We start from the raw sequence: 20,660 nt of genomic DNA on the forward strand, positions 1-20,660 counted from the left end.
GTATGTACTATACAATCAACATAATTATGTTGTAAGGACTTTCATATTATTTAAATATTAAATTACATAATTAGACTTAATCTCATGCATAATTAAGCACACATCAAATTTTTTTTGATAGTAGATTTTGATACGGTGTCAATTATATAAGCTCAAAAATAAGTTCACGCAATACATCAAATGTCTTTACAAATGAGCATACAGTCAAATGCAACAATACATAATTTACAAAACTGATGATAACCCTAGCAGGAGCTCTTGACATCTATCTCCCATGAACACACTATGATTGAGAACATCATCGAAGTTCTTTACCACCCAACCATGAATAAATTATATTTTCTCAAAGTTCTTAATCACACGAAGAACCTCCAACCCTACACGAGGATGCCTAGCAACTCAAAATTGGTAGGGTGATGGAATCTAGTGCAGCATAGTGTATCTACAATCTAAGATGTTATTGTATCAACGCTATGATATGGAAGAGAGTGAAAAACAAAGTGATTCAAATAGTATCATATACTAAAAGATCAACAGTTTCTTTGGCCAAAGTTCCTTTTGAGCTGACTATTGGCAAATAAGTTAAAGTAGAGATAAAATATTCTTTGGAAACCTACCCTTCTCTTTAATCCATATTCAACACCCCTCCAACTCATATAACTCAAACAATGATTACGCAATATCCAACAAGCATACATAAGCATGCAAACCATCAATCCATGTAGTATCTATTTATCAATTAATCTCATACATACATACATACATATATAGGTCAATTATGCACATGAGCACATAATCTACACATAAATAAAAGTGATACATATATTAGTGACACGAGAATGCACTATGCATTTATACTTATAATCAAAGAATTTACTTCAGTCACATGATACATCATGAACTATTACATAATCATGAAACAAAGGCTACCGTGTCACATATCTTAATATAACCATATGAGTACCAAAACTTTTATCATCATGAGAATAAGATATCTCAACTTAATTTCCTACCCCATATGTATATATATATATATATATATAACTATGCCTAGTAAAAATTTTAATGTGATCGATGACGCTAGCACAACACACCCTCCAGCTCCACGTGAACGCTTTTGACCCAAAACTATGAACTGGTGAGGCCACAAATGGGGGACCTCATCCCCACACTTCACTTGTTCAAATCGGTGAGAACAACGACCCAAGAAAGCCACATGACCTTGCGAGCACAATGGACCAATAAAGATTTGAACCTTGGTGGTCGCTTCACCAACGAAGTGTTTTAACCGCGACACTACATGCCCAAAGACAATTTCCTACCCCGTATTCCCTATTAATGAAGATTAATAATTTCTAGCAATCTGACATATATTGTATTTTTAGGTAAGATATCGATTTGAGTAAGTAAATCCGCACATCCATGTACCTAACTTGAAATACACTATTTGCCAATTCTACATTGTTTTCTGCAATTCCTTTAGTTCAATTTTGTATGGATATTCACATAATATTATCATGATGATGGATTATGTTGTTATCTTGTGACCTTATAAATTAGCTAGGTTTAATCAATATCACCAAGTAATGGTTTAACCTATTCAAAAAATAATTGTTTTAAAAAGTGTAAGATTCTACAATCTTAATGACCTTGAATAAAGAGTCTAACTTAATCCTATTTTTAGTCATAAAAGAAAATCTTTCCTTTATTGAAACATTCAACCTTTCTCTAGTAGAACTCACTCATACTTAAGAATTCTCATAAAATGTTCTAATCTAAAGATATATTTATATACATATCTCAGTCTTCACCCTTATCAACTCATATACCCCAAGAAGTCTACTTTGTCTTTCGAGATTTGTTAACACCATAGAAGAATCTCTAATTTTTAAATTATATTTATTGCCTCGTTCTAAAGTAAAGTGGACTTCTATAAGGTTCTAATGCTACTTAATGACTAATTTTATTAACACAAATATACTAAGCTTTTACATAGATTACATAAAACAAAGTTTACATATATTTCATGTTTGCATCATTTAAACAATATATTGTCAAATGTATAAGTATTGAACATAGAGGAACCCTACTAGCATACGGACAGATATTGACATATTATAATATGAGAAGAGCAATTATTGAACATATATAAATTAATCTATGCGATAAAAGTAAAGACCATTATGCTTGGAGCTAAACACGTTCCCATGGATAAGTAACAAAATTAGGGTAAGTACAAATTTAATGAGAGCACGAAGAAGAGATTAGGAAAAGAGAATTGACATGCATGCTAGCATTGGGTATTATGACCGGTAAAGTGGTGTTTTAGTTATTTTTTTTTTTCTCAGTAAAAGATCGAAGTCATATTTTATTTAATAAATAAAATTATAATTTCCGTTAAGTGCAGATGTCGGTAGGAAAGAGCGGAAAGGAGAAAACCTCCTGTCTTGCCTGAGATCTTAGGTCAAATCAATAGCTAGTATTAAAATTCTACCAGTGGTGTTTCAATTAATGCCTCAATGTAAGCAAAGTAAATAGCTACAGAAAAACAGTTTGATTCCTATTGATGCTTTGGCATCCTTCTGCACTTCCCTTCTACTATGCATCATTCTCATAGTTTTCCCTTGAACTTGTAGTAGAAATAAAATTAGAATGATAATATCAATTTCAGAGCTCTCCCACAGTAGTTGTTAATCCTCCTTTCTACTCCCTTTTTACCTCATTACCTTATCCTCTTTGGTAAGGCTTGTAAATATCAAGAACTTAAAAGCCCTTTCAAAATTCATGAAGAACATGTGTTCCAAGTGTAACTGTCTAATACTTCTGGATTGTTTAATATCTTCTTTCGTATAAAGATTATATAAGATAAAACAAAAATCTAAATCGAACAATCTCCACATAAATTCATAATCAAATTTGATACCTTGATGGATGAAAAAGTAAATTTTTCTTTTCCAGCTTGCGGGAATCTATTCAATGCTGTTCCTTTTAAAACAGGTTCTCAGCATATCTCTATTCTTAATCTTGCTGTGATGTTCGTGAGATTCCAATTTTTATTATCAAAATCGAAATAGCATCTATAAAAGATGAGAATTTTCTTACTTTACTTTGCTTTTTCTTTGATAAGATTCCAATTTTTATTATCAAAATCGAATCATGAAGAATAGAAAACAGCTCAGCTCTCCCTTACGTGGAGGCTGCTGGAAGAACGTCGGAATGGTCTTAAAAGACTATAAAAAGGGCCCTTCCTCACTATACATTTCTCAAATTGCGCTCACTTCTCCAACTCGTCTGTGATTTCATCGCAAGGGTCTTTTTACAGGTATGTCTTTTGTCTTGAGTTTTTGCATAAATCTTTTATTTAATCGCTGTCAATTTGCGTTGCGCTACCCGGGGGAGCCGAGAAAGAAGGGAATTCATTCCCTCCGTTGCCGATCCAGTTCATTACCTGTCCTTCACCCCCGCCGATCATCGAGTCGAGTTGCAAGGATTTGGGGACTCTCTTGAAGAGCATGATTACGGGGGGTTTGATGGCCTTGGTTTTTTTTTTTATAAGGGGTCGAGAAGAGTGTTTAGGGTTAGGGATTTAGCTTGTGTAAATGGTAGATTATCTAGGATTGGTTTTGTTAATTGTGTTTGGGTAATTTCTTTTTATGAAGTTTAGCGAATTAGGGTATTATTATGGTTTAGTTTTCTTGTTTCTGCAATTTGATTTATTGGGTATTTGTTTGTTTTGATATTTTTGGTTTTTATTTTATAAATTTGTTGGGTTTCGATTTTAGTGTTGCAATATTAGCTTCTTTATCTATTTTGTTGGGTCGCCGTTATTCTGGGTCCGAAACCTTTCGTACATCGTGATAGTGACGTGTTAGTCATCGTAGCCGTTTATTGCAAAATCGATGGTGTAGAATGCACGACTAACAGACGTGTTAGTCAATCCACACTACCCTTGTAGAGCCAGAATAAACGCATCCATTTTGTTGTATTTGGTGTTAGGTTTTTTTATAATAGAAAACAAGAATATTCTTTGTGATCACATATGTATTCTATCATTTTATTTGAGAGTTTAGGTTGGATTGTTTTAAGATGGCGATTTTCTTTGTGACCACTTGTGTTTTCTATCGTTTTATTTGAGAGTTTAGTTTAGATTGTTTAATGGTAAAGGTGTTTAAATATATTGTATGTAAGATTTAATCAAACTCTTGGCTTGTATTTTGTGGATTTTTGTGGTTTTGATTTTGATATTTTTGGCTTGTCTTTTAATTTGGGAAAACAATGCTTTTCTGAAGGATTATCTATGTATATTGTTGATTTATTTGGGATTTAAGAGTTTAGTTTTTTGTTTAAAGGTTTTTAAAGCATATATATGCGAGATTGCCCTAAATTTTTTCCATGACTACCTGCAGTTTATTTGGGATTTTAGGTTTTAAATTGTATTTTGTTTTAAAGGTGTTTAAAGCATATTGTATTCGAGATTTGCCTAAATTTTTTTACCCAACCTACTATTTACTCATGACCAAAAGTAGTAAATGGCTCATGGAATAGGCAAGATTGATTGGAGACCACATAAGAAGTGATTCTCCAAAAGCAGAGAAAACACATTATCACTCTTAGGATAGCTAAGTCCATCTCTAGTTTGTGTAATGAGTTGGTCTAATGATTGTTGTGATTGGATCGAAAATCGTTGTACCATGTTTACCAAGTGTGGAACCTTAATAACTCATATTTTTAAGAATTATACTAGAGTAACCAAAGGAAATATGAAACACTATTTTAGGTTGATTATTACAGTGCTTTAATACATTATAATAAGAAGGTATAAAAAATAATCTATTTATTTTTTTAGTAGATGTTTTTAGATTTTTAATTTTATTGATAAAGGAACCTTTATTATTATTAATGAAGTGTGAGACTAAATAAAAGTAGTAACCCAACACATAACTAAGACTTGAATTGCTTGTTAGAATTCCTACCACCTTCATCACTTTATTGTTAATATTATTGAAGAAAAGAATTTTATTATTAATAAATAAATGTATTTGAAGAACATGAAGATTGTATAAGCATAACCACATGTCTATCTATGTATTTTGACAGTTTGATTGAAATCATAAAATTTAAATTGTATTTTATTTTAAAAGACATTTAAAGTATATTATATGCAAGAAATAATTGTTGAAAAATATATTGAGCATATCTATATCTACTTTTTTGCACAAAAGGATCCTGTTGCGTCCCTTCACTACTACTAATAATTTGTTTAAAATATTAAAACCAATGTAAACAAATCCCACTCATTCTTGTTTTTATTTATTGGACTTAAAGTTGTAATGCCAAAGGCATATATTTTTTGAAAATATTATTTAAAAATAAGTTTCACTATAGGTGAATACAAAGACAATGTGTTAGTTGATGCATTCCTTGCCTCCCCCACACAATAAATTGCATTGTGAATGTTAATAGTATTTTCCTTGGATTGATTTGCACATTATAGTGCTGCATTAAATAGGCAATGTTATAGGGTTAGGGCACACACAAAATAGCATGGAAATATAATACTCTTACGTTGAGAAATTTCTTTCAACAATCTTGGTGGTTTGGGATACATTACCCACAATATATGATTTGAAATAGGGATTTCATTTTTGTTCAAAAAATTATCTAATATATTTTTATTCATTTATCTAATGTTATAATTTATGAAATTGTCACATCTTTTAGCTTCTAATATTGTTTTAATTTCAAGTGAATGGTAATATACAAAATTTAAAATGTGTATATGTCATTTTCTAATATTTATACCATTTCTCTCTTTATTGTAAGTTAAAGTAAGATAATTATTTTATATTTTTAATTTAACTTATTTTTTATTATACTTTCAACCAAAACCAATAACTTACAAGTTAATATATTAAATAAATTTAATTTAATGAAAATTTAAATAATAATATATAAACTAAACATTTAATTTCAATTGATTTTCAAATTACATTAGATAATTTATAATACATTAAATATATAATAAATATAATTATGGTATAATAATGTATAAATAAATTTAAACAAAAAATATATTTAAATATAAATTTTTATTATCTTTTTTTAAAATTTATATCTATCTCTATCTCTATCTCTCCTTTCTATCTCTAGATCTCTCCCTACTTTTATTCCTATCTTACCCCCCCCCCCCAACTTTCTCTCTCCCTCTTCCTCTCTTGCTAGTATTGGACCTCTTTCTATATCTCTCAACTTCTCTCTCAGCTCTTTTTTTCTCTCTCCCTCCCTCTCCCCCTCCATCTCCCTCGCTACATATATATACATATCTCTCTCACTCATGCACACACTCCCTATTTCTCCCTCATATACATTTGTATCTCTATCTCTATAAATTTTACCCTCTCTCTATGCCTCTCTTTATTACTTGTCTATGTCACCTTCTTTCTCTCTCACTCATGACCCTTTTATTGATATCTTCCTATCTCCACCTCCCCCTCTCTCTATATATCTCATTACCTATACTTCTCTCTCTTATTAAACCCATCTATCCTACTCTATATCTTTATCTCCCTCTTCCCCTCTCTATCTCTTTCTATCCATATCTTTCTAGATATATCTTTGCCTCTCTATCTCCTTTTATCCTAATATATCTCTCTATATCTCCATCTATCTATATCACTCCATCCCTTTCCCTCCCTCGTTTACTCCATATCTCCTAGACTCTATATCTTTATTTCTATTTCTCTCTATTTCCCTCTCACTCACAAAAATAAGGGCTTTTATATATTTCTCTACCTCTATCTTCCCATCTCTATATCTTTTCTTGTCTCTCTATATCTCTCCTTGTATCCCTCTTTGTATGTTGAGATATCTCCCCTTTTCTTCCCCCCTCCACCTATCTCTCTCCATCTATCTCTCCCTCTACCACTTCCTCTATATATCTTACTCTCCCTATCCCATCTATCTATATCTCTTCCTATACCTCTCTTTATATCTAAATGTATTTGTCTCTCTCATCCTCTCTCACTTTATCTTCATCTCTACCTAGATATCTTCCTTTGTCCCCTCTATCTCTAGGCATGTCTCCCTCTCTCTATCCATCCACCTCCATCCCTCTCTATGCCTCTTCCTAGACCTCTATATCTATATCTCTTCACCTCTTTATCTCTATATCTTCATATTTATTCTTCTATCTCTCACTCCATCTCTATTAATTTATCTCTCCATCTCTCTACCTGTATCTATCTATCTATCTATCTATCTATCTATCTATCTATCTATCTATCTATCTATCTGTCTGTCTATCTTTCTATCTATCACATATGATCTATATTTATCTCTTGCATCTTTATGCATCTATTTGTCCTCTCTCTTTATCTCTTCCTATCCTTTCCATATCCCTCTCCTCCTCCATCTCAATCTCTATTATCCTCCAATTTTAAATGAATATTAACTACATCAAATCCCAACTTCAAGGAATTAAAAAGGTATTCGCTCATGCTACGTAATTGATTTATTGTTTCTATGTATCAGTCTTTCAATATGTAAATCCTTGATACTCTATACTATAATTTTTAGTCCTATTCAATTAAAAATATATATACATTATTACTTAGATTAAAGTTAACTCAAAATCCCTTAAGGGTCTAAGAATTTTTTATTGTACATCAATAAATTAATTAAGATGTTAATTTAAATTATTAAATTTTACATTTACTCTCCAAAACAATTATGTTTATTTTAAAAATTATCATTTCTTATTGTTATTTGAAAAAAATTCTCCTATTTGTTTTTAAGGTTATATCCAATTTCTCCTTTATTTTTTTTAAAGTTACCTCCCTACCAAGAACATATAAATGGTTGAGTTTTTTTAAAACTCTATTAATATTTTGTTTTGAAAAAAATTTATATGTACGTAACTCATATAATTGTATTAAGATTTGAGACAAAAAAAAAAAAAAAAAACTATTATATAAAGACCCTAGTAGGTCTTTAATTTTTTTTAAAGATATAGTCCATGTACTCTAGAATAGAAATAGTCAATCCAAATTGAAGTGTCCAATACAAAACATAATAAAATTCAGCCAATACATGCTCTTCTATCCATGGGCATTTAAGTGGTCAACAAACCATACCTCTATCCAATACGTGTTAGGAATTTACAACGGGCATATGAGTTATAAGTTGTAAAGGAACCATACTTTTATCTAATGGACTAGGAATATCATATTGGCCAAATTTGTAAATGAATCATACTATTATCCAAGGACTAGGAATATCATATTGGCCACATGGGCCTTGATTGCTTTGATAAGAGACTTTAAATTCATTGGGACCAATTCGATTCATGAGTCACTTACAAAGATAATAATATGCCTTCCTTAAGTTTTACATGAGTTAAAATAACAATAGACCTGCACTCTCTCTCAGATTTTGGGCAACTGACCAAGTCCAAGGCCACCAAAATATTTTAAAAAATTCAAAAGACTTGTACCCTCCCTAAATAACAATAGAACTACACTCTTCCTCAGATTTCAAACAATCAACCAAGGTCAAGGCCACCAAGGTATTTTAACAATTTCAAAGGACTTGTACCCTCACTTGATTTTTAGGAAATTTGGCCAAGTACAATCCAATCTTGAATATTAACTTTCTATTAATACTTTGCGATCACCATATATTTGTGCATGCTTCCTCAACCAGTTTGTGATGCTTTTCAAGAATTTTATTTTCGTGGTAGGATTCACAACAAAATTATGAATGACATTCAAATTCAATGGTAAGTAATATTGCTAGTTATTATTGTGACATAAAAAATGTTGGAATTGATGGAAGTTACTAGTCATATTTGTTCACTTCTTTCTAAATAAAGCATTCAAATGTTGCACCCACAATTGTAGACAACACAAGATCTCCATCTATGATCTTCTCCATGTGCAGCTAATAAAAGTATTTAGCCAACTTATACATTTTTTGAATAAGATTATAGCACTATTCTCTAAAGAGTAGGATCCTATCAAAGTGTTCTATAATAGTTGCTACAATTAAGATGCCCTTTACTACCACATTGTTTTTGCAAGTATCATTTATTTCCATGGAACCCACTCATGTGTAATAGGGGAAGAGTCCTAAAATAGCATCTTCTTGCAAACACTTAAGGGTGTTTGACTCCTACATTAGCATCTACTTGCAAACACTTAAGGGTGTTTGACGCGAAGTTGTGTTTTCATAGTTTGCTTCAGTTGGCACCCATGCATGTATAAAAGGGGTAGAATCCTATAATAATATCTACATGCCAACACTTAAGGGTGTTTGAGTCCTATATTAGCATCTACTTGTAAACACTTAAGGATGTTTGACATGAAGGTATGTTTTGGGAGAAATTTCTAATTTACCTATAACACAAGAGGTTTTTATGGTTTAAGTTTCTAAAGGACTTAAGCATGAGAGTTTCCTATTTATCTAAATGACTTAAGCATGAGAATTTACAATTTATCTAAAGAACTTAAGCATGCGAGTTTACTATTTATCTAAAGTATTTATAAAAGTTTGAACAGATTATTGTCTAGCGACATTTCAAGTTGATAGGTACATCCAATCTAAAATGAACAATTTGAAGTTTACTATTTATCTAAATGATTTAAGCATGAGAGTTTACAATTTATCTAAAGGACTTAAGCCTGTAAGTTTATTATTTATCTAAAGGATTTATAAAAGTCTAAACACATCATTGTCTAGCAACATTTGAAGTTGATAGGTACATCCAATCCAAAATTAACAAAGCTCTATCAAATATGTATCAATTGAAAGGAAACACTAAATTCATTAGTTACTTTAATGATCATTCTTCCTATTTAGTTTGCAATGACATTAAACATAATTGCATATATTCTTTTCTCTATTAAAGTTATATTTACTTGGTATGATCATAGAAGTATTTTTAATTAGAGAAAACTAGAAAGATGCCTTATATACTGTTTATAATAGACTATTATAGTGAGACAAATAAACTATAATTTAGAACATGTTGTATACCCTTATATATTGATAGTTAAAAGTAGCTTATTGTTGTGAAATTGTAGTTTATATGTAGCTAGAACACATGGTGCTCTAGTGTAAGATGATGCAATTAATTGGTCTTTGTATTAACTGGACTTAAGTCAAAGCAACAAGACCTTTTGTCAAGAAATAATTCAATTTCTTGTTCAGTGCCTAAACATCTACAATAACCCAAAGAGTGCAAACTTTTGTAGTGATTCTGAATTTTTGATAAGCAGTTACAACAAGGATTTTATTTCCTACACTTAACAATACATGCACAACATGTAAATTGTACTAAGGTCAATATCTTCACAATCTATAAATTTGAATAAAAAACTTGGGGAAAATTTTTTAAATTGTCTAAAAAATGAAATCTATATTCCACATGTTTTTCCAACAACTCTATTTTTAAGAAAAGTTGTGAGTAAACAAAATAGAAGAAGAAAATATGTTGGTTGAAGACAAACTTCTATCTTGTAAATGAAAATTAATAAATGATTAAGAGGCATTCAATGGCCAGTGTGGTGAGACTCAAGATGATTGTTGGAAGTTAAGGAGTTATATTACCTTAGCAACGAAGTAGCAGAGAAGAGGGTTATGTAGCCAAAATTGGCATGCCCTTCACTAGATTTACTAAGGATAAGCATGCTTGTTGTTTGGATTAAAAATATGGTGTACCCACCAAAAAAAGGGCTAAATTAAAACAACCACAACATTGGCATTTCCTTTATTTTATTGTTGAAGCATTGAAGTTGAACAATGGTATCTCAATGAGGGTCATCAATTGCTTCTAAATGTAATTTCTGATTACAACCAAAAAAAAAAAAAAAATTTAGTCATTTTCATATTAGTGCTAACAACTAGGCTTTGGTGTTGACATGAAAATAAAGGTCTATAACTTTGTGTTGTATCTTAACATACAATGAAGCAACATAATAGTTATTTATTTGTTGATGGCGTGAATGCAACACTTGTTCAAGTATTTTTTGGTCATATGGGAAATAGTGAGGATCAAGACAATCTACATATTTTAGGCTTATTACACTACTCTAAAATTGTTCATCATATTCCCACTATGTTGTTAAGCCATTATACCTGCACCTAATTTTTTGTAGTACTTTGCATTATATTTGTTAAAAGGTAACAATAGAATGTTCTAATATGAAAATATAATATACCAAAATGTTTGCAAATATTACTACCCAATGAAATCCTCTCATCTATATAGATAATAGAAATAATTCAGGAAGAAAGTATAAGATCAAGCAGAATTAACAATTGATAAACCACAAAATTAGTGCTTCATTTAAACATAGTAACATATCTATTTTAGAATTAAATGAAACAACTATAGAGTGTGACTTACCTCAATGTTCTATCAAGATGTCAATGAGATGGAAAGGTTAGGATTGCAGAGGCGTGTTTCTTTTGTGTGTTGTCTGTTGCAATTCTCTATCTTTCTCTCTGTATGACACCTCTTAAGTCGCCTTCCTTTTCTTATAGATCCTTTTCCTACCATGTGGTTATTTCCCAAAAGAAATCTTCCTTTGCTTCTCCATCACCAAACTAATTTTATAAAGTTTGGATAATGGCGGGTTTCCTTTGGTAGTGAAGGTAATGAAATTAGATAATAGGTAAATCTGATTTATTTACATTTGTCTAGCTTTTCCTTGGACATGTAGAACAAGATTTATTTTCTTTGATTTACTATGTCCACATCGGGTAATAAGGTGATTTCTTGTGAGTCCATTGATTTACCATTGATTTACCATTTGATAAAAAAAAAAAATTAAAATATATATTGCATTTACTTATAAATTGTTAATGTATGGTTTTTCAAATACATTCTATTATTTTGCCACCACACCTTGAGAAACACGTTTTCTCTCAGCCACAAATGGAATCTAATGAGAGATCCACAAAAATCTTACATAAAAATGTTGCAATTAAAGAAAACAAATCTTTAAAAAAATAGAATTCTTATTGAATGTCCTAGAGTCAATTTATCAATGTTTAAGAGCATAACCTATGTTACAGTTCCATGCTTGACATGAACTAATAAAATATTTTATAAGAGAAATTACACTAAATAAATAAATTTCAATATTCTAAAACTTTTGTTAAACACTTTTCAATATTCAATATTTTGATTGAATTCTGTATTTTTTCAATATATGAATAAGTTTAATAGTTTAAAAAATCTTTCTATAATAGAGGCAGTGTATCGGTGGGATGCGCGCCGCCCTGAAGAGATTTTTCAGACAGGATTTACTCCGCGGCCTCAAGGTTCGACTCGAGTGAAAGATTACTACAACTTACAACTGTTTGTAAATCGTGGAGGAAGCCCCGGAGACACCTCACATGCTGATAGTTCAGTGTTTGTTAGCACGACGAGATTACGTTCGTGGCGACCAATGGTCCCAGTAACTTGCATTCTTTATTGGTATCAGATATATGCCCCGGGGGGAATCGACGCGGTGATAACCCTAGGCGTGCACAATGAATTTCCTAATCAGCTGGAAATTTCTTTTGCGGGTGGCATTAGACCTCAATATATTCGATTTGCAAGTCCATATACAGTTAATGTAGAGCCCGGTGAGCGATTTCCACGTTGTAATAGACTGGGGAATGACGTTTACATTAATGTTGGCTTCAATCCGAATCCAACTTTGAACGGGCGGACCACTCCGGTTTTGGGGAACTGTCTCAGAAATCCAACATGTCCTGGGAGAGGGCAGAATCTGATAAGAATTGGCTCTGCGCGATATGCTGTAAAGAGAGATGTAGAGGATTATGTCGACCCAGTTTGCAGTGTGGGACATTACATCAATAGTGCATTCAACTTCCCCGACACAGAAGAGGCGTACCTGTTCATTGCTGACCAGTGCCTGCTAATCAACTATGCTCCCGGCACCACCGATGACTACATTATTAAGGGACCCCTGAGCATCGGTGATGCCTTTACCTGCTTGAAGGATACTATTTTTGCTAATGGGATTGACGCTGCATTTACTGCTTCCTCAATAAATGAGGCGTATATATTTAGAAGTAATATATATGCAGTCATCAGCTTTGCAGAAGATGGTGGCTCCATTATCCAAGGACCCAAGAAGATCATTGATAGCTTCTACTCTTTGAAGAAAACTATTTTTGGAAATGGTATTGATGAGGTATATATATTTAAAGGTGATCAGTACGCGCTTATTAATTTTGCACTGGACACAACAAATGACTACATAATTCAGGGACCCAAGAAGATTACTGAGAGTTTTCCCTCTTTAAACATTGATGAATTTAAGAATGATTTGTATGTTGAAAGTTCTTGTAATGGGAGTTTGCCGCCACTAGTCTAAGTGTGCATTTTGAGGACAACCATGGGTGTTGAAGCCTTAATTCAACACATCAAATGAAGGTGAAAATTTAAACCTGATCTTCATAGGAGGAGGTCGAAGTCAAAGGGATTCATAGTCCAACCATAGATGGAATTAAGGTTTTGAATAACCTCATGTCTAAAAAGATCTAGCAAATGTAGTAAAGTTTGAAACCACCCACGAATGGTGAAGTCCTCAATTTGCGAGGAAGCCCAATCATGGTCTTTGAAGAGGCCATGGTGTTTTCTATCGAAAAAAGGAGAGAAGCCTTGAACGACAGGAGAGAAGCTTTGTGTCTTTGGGAAGAAATATACACAGAAGTTTAAATCAAGTAGTCATACAAATTGTAAAGGTGTTCTAGACTATGTCCGTTCAGATGTTTGGGGTCCATCCCCTATATTTTCTTTTGGAGGAGCATCATATTTTGTGAGATTTATAGATAACTACTCCAGAAAGGTATGTGCCTATTCTATTAAAAGAAAAGTTGATGTGTTTGATGAATTCATGCAATTTAGAGTTTTGGTTGAAAAGAGTACTGATAGATCAATCAAGTGTTTAAGAACATATAATGGAGGTGAGTTCACATGTTTTGAGTTTGAAAATTGTTGCAAGGAAGCTGGGATCATAAGGCATAAAACCACAGTTTACACTCCTCAACAAAATGATATTGAACACATGAGTAGGACTCTTCTAGAGAGATTAAGGATCATACTCAGTAATGCCAAATTGTAGCAAGAGTTGTGGGTTGAAGTACTCAATACAACATGCTATCTCGGTAAATCAGTCACCATCTGTTGCAAGAGATTGTAAGATTATTGAAGAGGTATGGACAGGCCATTCATATGATTATTCAAATCTGAAAATTTTTGGTTGTGATTCTTATGCTATTGTTTATAAAGATCAACATTCAAAATTATATCCTAAATCCAAGAAATACTCCTTTGATGGTTATGGTGATGATGTTAAGGGATATAGATTGTGGGATCCTACTGCTCACAAAATCATCATTATCAGAGATGTAATATTTGATGAATCTTCTTTAACAAAATCAGACATTGTAAAAAATGATTTGGAATAGGAACAAGTGCCCCAATATCAACAAGTTCAATTGGAGACTCATCCATGTACAAAATAGATGGAGTGGGAAAAACCTTCTGAAGAAGAAGGTGCAAATTTAGAAGACATACAGGAAAGTGTGGAAACACCACAACCATCTATAATATTAGAAATCCTCCTAAAAGGTATGATGATTTTGTTTCATCAATTGCTTTGATATCTAGTGATGAGGAACCAAGTTGTTATCAAGAAGCAGTGAATGACACTGAAAATTCCAAATGAAAAATAGCTTGATGAAAGAAGAAATGGATGGCTTGGAGAAGAATAAGACATGTGAATTGGTGGAACTTTCAAAGGGTAGGAAAGTTGTTTGTTGCAAGTGGGTCTACAAACTGAAAAAGGGTGTTGATGATAAAATTGTAAGGTACAAAGCAAGGCTGGTAGCAAAAGGATATTCTCATAAAGAAGGTATTGATTTTCATGAGGTTTTTTCACCAGTTGTTAGCTTTTTTTTTATTCAGGTTGTATTAGCATTAGTTGCATTACTTGACCTTGAGTTAGAACAACTAGATGTTAAAACGATATTTTTTACTTGGAGATTTGGATGAGGAGATATATATGGAACAATCGGAAGTGTTTGTTCAAGATCACAACAACCAAAATTGTTTGCAAACTCAAGAAGTCATGGTATGGCCTAAAGTAGTCACCCAGGCAGTGGTACATTAAGCTTGATTCCTTCATGGTGAACTAAGACTTTGTAAGAAGTGAGTATGACCATTGTGTTTACTTTAAAAGTTTGGAAAATGGCTCATTCATTATCTTGGTGTTATATGTTGATGATATGCTTGTAACAAGTAAAAGCATGGATGAAATCAATATGTTAAAGGCTTAGTTGGCTAGGACATTTGATATAAAGGATCTAGGACCAGCAAAAAAAATTTTGACATAGAGATACCTAGAGATAGGGAACATGATAAGCTTTGGTTATCACAACAAAAATATGTGGAGAAGATCCTCATAAGATTCGGTATGCAAGATGTGAACTTGTAAATATCCCTTTGTCTTCCCATTTTAAGCTTTCTTCAAGTTTATGTCCTAGTACTAAGGATGAAAATGATTATATGTCTCATGTACCATATGCTAATGCAGTTGGAAGTTTAATGTATGCGATGGTATGCACAAGACCAGATATTTCACATGCAATGGGTGTTGTTTGTAGATACATGGCAAATCCGAGTAAAGAGCATTGGGCAGTAGTGAAATGCATGCTTTGGTATCTCAGAGGCACAAGTGATTATTATATCATATATGATGGTTGCAACAATTCAGTGTGTGGTTATGTTATTATAATTTTGCAAGTGATTTGGACAAAAGGAGATCGACATTAGGTTATATCTTTACTATTGTAGGTGGAGCTATTTGTTGGATGTCAAAGCTTCAAGAAACAATTGCTTTATCTATAACCGAGGTATAGTATATGGTTGTCTCACATGCATGTAAAGAGACAATTTGGTTGAAGGGCTTTTTGGGTGAGCTTGGAAAAGTATAGGAGAAAGTAATTGTATTATGTGATAGTCAAAGTGCTATTCATTTGGCTAAAATTCCAATGTATCACAGTAGAACCAAGCGTATTGAAACTAATTACCATTTTGTAAGACAAGTTATTGATGGAGGTGGAGTAATCCTTGAGAAAGTTCATACACCTAAAAATTGTGTAGACATGTTTACTAAACCGGTACTGGTAGAGAAGCTAAAATGGACAGTGGCCTCTCTTGGCTTGTAAAAGGGGTGATGGTAGTTTTTGAACATGTATTGAGTAAATTGTTAGATAATGACAACAATTAGAAATATGAAATAATAGAAAGAAGAAATTCCTAATTTCTTCTCTTCTCACTTTCAAATAGCACTTCTTCTTTGTGAGAAAGTTCCTACTTTCTTTTAAGGAGCCCTTCTTTGTGAGAAAGTTCTTGTTTTCTTTTAAGGAGTTGAGTGGGATGTAATTGTTGTTGATGTGTTGTGCAAATTCATATTACAAGGGAGCAGTGGTGGTGAAGTTTGTAATTATGTTCTCCTGCAATAGGAATACTGATACCTTGCTCCATGGATGTTTCTTTGACATTTTGTCAAGATTTTACCATTACCACGTAAATTCTTAACGTGTATTGTTTTGATGTTCATTTCTTTTCTTCGATATTTCTTTGCATCTAATTTATTCTACAATATTAAATATCTAAAGTTTTTGCTTCCACTTGCACAATAAGTGTGAAGAAGAGTTGTTATTAGAACAACATTGTAATAACTTAACACTCTTACGTTTAGAGTCACTCCTCTATATTTGTTGCAAGGAAAATGCTTCTAAAGAGAGCCATATTAATGAATGAAAATACAGACCATTCTTGGGCATCTCCCCTAAATTTGTTGGTGTGGAGATGTACAGAAATCACTAATCGTGGTCAACCTTTCACATTGGCGAACCAGCTCAAAAATATCCGAAATTTGTGTTACAAATAGTTGGGTTGTAAAGCAAAGCAGCATGTGGAGAATGAGAAGTTCATACTGAGGATTTATCATTGTTGTCTAAAATATATTGTTGCCAAGTAACTTTCTTCGGTCACTAAGGATGTGCGCGAAAATCTTAGTTGTAGCTTTCTTTTCGTTGCAGTCGTTTAGATAGAGCAATTAAATTTCTTTAAAGATTTCATTTTTTTTCTCTCTTTCTTTAAAAAAGAAGATCTTTTATTTGTATTATTGGCTTTTATGATATAAAAAATTCATCTGAAACTTTGATCTGTCACGCTTCAAGAGGAATGAAAGTGCAATTTTGTTTTCCCCAATAATGTATCCTAAACACTTAGCTACAGTTTAGGGTAGTGACCACGTGATTTTCTCAAATGAGTTGGAGATTATACATTCATTAAATTTAGTTGTGTTAGGCTTATGGTACAATTTAGTTTAGGGTTAGGGTTAAGATTCAATATGGTTAAATATTTAATCATGTTTAGGGTTATGGTTCAATTTGGTTCATTGTTAAGTGTGATTTATTTTAGGTTTAGGGTTAAGGTTCAATTTGATTTAGGGATAGTGTTCAATTTGGTTTCTAGAGTTAGAATTCAATTCGGTTTAGAATTTAGTTAGGTTTAGGTTTATTCAATTAATTTTAGGGTTAGGGGTTAATTTGGCTTAGTGTTACATTTGAATCAAAAGTATAGGAACTATACAAACACTCAAAATGAAACACACAGTATTGGTAAAATGAAACACTCAAAATGTTTGACAGAAATATACCTATGTTACTAACAAATTTTTAATCTCGCAAAGTATTGATAAATCTTAATAGCAAAGTAGTACAATATTTTCGCATGCAAACTTGAACCTTCTACAGTTATCATAACTACTGTTATATTTATATAAGAAAAAACATACTAAAAATTCATATAAACTGAGAAACAGTTATATCTTAATCTTATATTTTAAAACATTCTAAATAAATTTATATATTTATAGTAAACCTTGTGTTATAATATATATCAATATTATAAATTATAATAATATATAATATGTATTATCTATTATGATTTTTAACAGTTTATTAATAATTTAAGTGTCATAATACGGTTTTCTGAAAAGATAAACAAAAAATTCCCTTTAGAACGGGGTACGTTCCTACTATCTGACAAAAACTGAAATATCAACGGGACTTATCAAGGAAATATCTATTAAATCAGAAACGGAAATTTAGAGGTAAGCCCATATAAAACAACACACGGTAAGTGAAAGCTTAGTGTATATTGTTTAAGACTGGCCCTTGAAACTTGAATCCAATTCCTAAAGAATGATCTTCTAGCAGATCCAGCTCACTAGGAACGTTTCTTATTGCGTACGTTGCTTTGCGTATGTATTTTGATTGAATACTCTATTTTTCAATATATAAAAGTTTGAATAAGTTTAATAGTTAATAGAAGAGTTTCAGACACCCATTTATTAATAATATTAATGTTATTAATATGACGATAATTGTGGCATACAGATATGGCATTGCCACCTGATTCAGAATTTCGTGGAGTGGCCGCTGCGATTCCCCAGCCGGCTTCCGAAGAGGATGCCCTCAATCAGCTATCACCATATATAACTGGGTTAACACTATACAACAATGAAGGACCAAGGATTCTATATCGGAACCCTGACAACGACCAGGATATCATAGAGGCAGTGTATCGGTGGGATACGCGTCCCCATCAAGAGATTTTTGAGACAGGATTTACTCCGCGGCCTCGAAGATCGACACAAAGTTTGGCAAGTTACTACAGCTTAGAGCAGTTTGTAAACGGTGGAGGAATCCCCGCAGATACCTGTCCTGCAGATGGTTCAGTGTTTGTTAGCACCACCAGAGCAGCTCGATGGTATCCACCGGTCACAAGAAATTGCACGCTTTATCGATATCAGATATTTGCCCCAGGGGGAATCGATGCGGTGCTAACCCTAGGCAACCGAAATCGTTATCGTAATCAGCAGGAAATTTCTTTTGCGGGTGGCATTAGCCGTCAATATATTCGAATAGTACGTCCATTTTCAGTTACAATACAGCCCGGTTCGCGATTCCCAAGATACAGGGAAGAGCGAAATCGCCTTATCCGAAATCGTTGGTTCGAACCGAATCCAACTTTTAGGGGATGGACTAATCAGGAATTTATGAACCGTCTGAGAAATCCTACGTGTAGCGGGCTAATAAACATCTATCCAGCTGTTGAAAAGAGAGATGCTAAGGACAAGCCACATGAAGAAGAAAGTTATGTCGACCCCGTTTGCAGTGTGGGACATTACATCGAGAGTGCATTCAACTTCACCGACACAGAAGAGGCGTACCTGTTCATTGCTGACAAGTGCCTGCTAATCAACTATGCTCCCGGCACCACGGATGACAAAATTATTAAGGGACCCCTGAGCATAGCCGATGCCTTTCCCTGCCTGAATGATACTATTTTTGCCAGTGGGATTGATGCTGCATTTACTGCTTGCACAAATGAGGCGTATATATTTAGAAGTAATATATATGCACACATCAGGTTTACGAAAGATGGTGGCGATATTATTTGGGGACCCATAAGGATCACTGATGGCTTCCACTCTTTAAAAAATACCGTTTTTGAAAATGGTATTGATGCGGCTTTTGCCTCTCTCCGAGAAAATCAGGCGTATATATTTAAAGGTGATCAGTACGCGCTTATTGATTTTGCACCGTACACACCAAATAACAAAATAATTCAGGGACCCAAAAAGATTACTCTCAGTTTCCCCTCTTTAAAAGGTACAATTTTCCAGGATGGTTTTGATGCAGCGTTTTCATACAATAAAGAAGGATGGTTTTCTACAAAAACAGAAGCTTATATATTTAAAGGCAACACCTACGCTCGCATTGATTATGCCCCTGGGACCACAAACGATAAAATTACTAATGGACCGATCACCCCGATTAGTAATGGTTTCCATTCCTTAAAGGACATCATACCAATGTATCCATGTGACTGTTAAACTGTCACTTTATTACTAAACTAAAATAAAGAGCTTGCTCTGCCATGTGCATCATGTTAGAGGGCAAGCTTAGCTTTGCTCTACCATTTGCATTATGCTAAGGATTAAGCTCATTATGTTTGTGTCATATACCCATATGAATCTATTCTAAGACTCCATAGTTCCGATGTAATTTGAATTAGGGGCGGGGACTTGAACCTTAATATTACTCTATGTGTAAGCTTTGTAGTCTCGATGTAATTTGGACTAAGGGCGAGGACTTAAAACTTAATAATAACTTTGTGTGTAATCTCCATGGTCCCGATGTAATTTGGACTAAAACTGGGGACTTGAAACTTAATATTAACTCTGTGTGTAAGCTTCATAATCCCGATGTAATTTGGACTAGGGGCGAAGACTTAAAACATAATATTATCTCTATGTGTGTGTAAGTGTTTGAATGAATGTGTATACTTAAGTGAATGAACTTTTAATGGTTGATAGTGATGTATGCATAATAAAATCTAGTTAGGCTTTTTAATTGATTTGTCTATAGATATATTTGACCATATTTCAACTAACCTAGACTAGCTAAATTGTGAATGTCAATGGTTTGTGCATAGGTGATAGGGTGCATGGTAGAAAACTAGGAGATCTAAGCATTGTCAATGAATAAATGCATAGATG

General features: G+C 32.9%; 2 protein-coding genes across 2 annotated transcripts; both read left to right on the forward strand.

Moving 5' to 3' along the window:
• The first annotated feature begins 3,209 nt into the window (after positions 1–3,209).
• Positions 3,210–20,414, forward strand: LOC131876306 (uncharacterized). The gene is made up of 2 exons (XM_059221238.1): positions 3,210–3,322; positions 18,493–20,414. The coding sequence occupies exon 2, from the start codon at positions 18,495–18,497 to the stop codon at positions 19,992–19,994; it is 1,500 nt and encodes a 499-aa protein (XP_059077221.1). The 5' UTR covers positions 3,210–3,322; positions 18,493–18,494; the 3' UTR covers positions 19,995–20,414.
• LOC131876307 (uncharacterized) lies at positions 12,199–16,250 on the forward strand. Its single transcript, XM_059221241.1, has one exon. It carries the CDS (start codon positions 12,213–12,215, stop codon positions 13,389–13,391), a length of 1,179 nt encoding a protein of 392 aa, XP_059077224.1. The 5' UTR covers positions 12,199–12,212; the 3' UTR covers positions 13,392–16,250.
• Positions 20,415–20,660: the final 246 nt, after the last annotated feature.

This window comes from Cryptomeria japonica, chromosome 1 (assembly GCF_030272615.1).
Source record: "Cryptomeria japonica chromosome 1, Sugi_1.0, whole genome shotgun sequence".
NCBI classification, from domain to species: domain Eukaryota; kingdom Viridiplantae; phylum Streptophyta; class Pinopsida; order Cupressales; family Cupressaceae; genus Cryptomeria; species Cryptomeria japonica.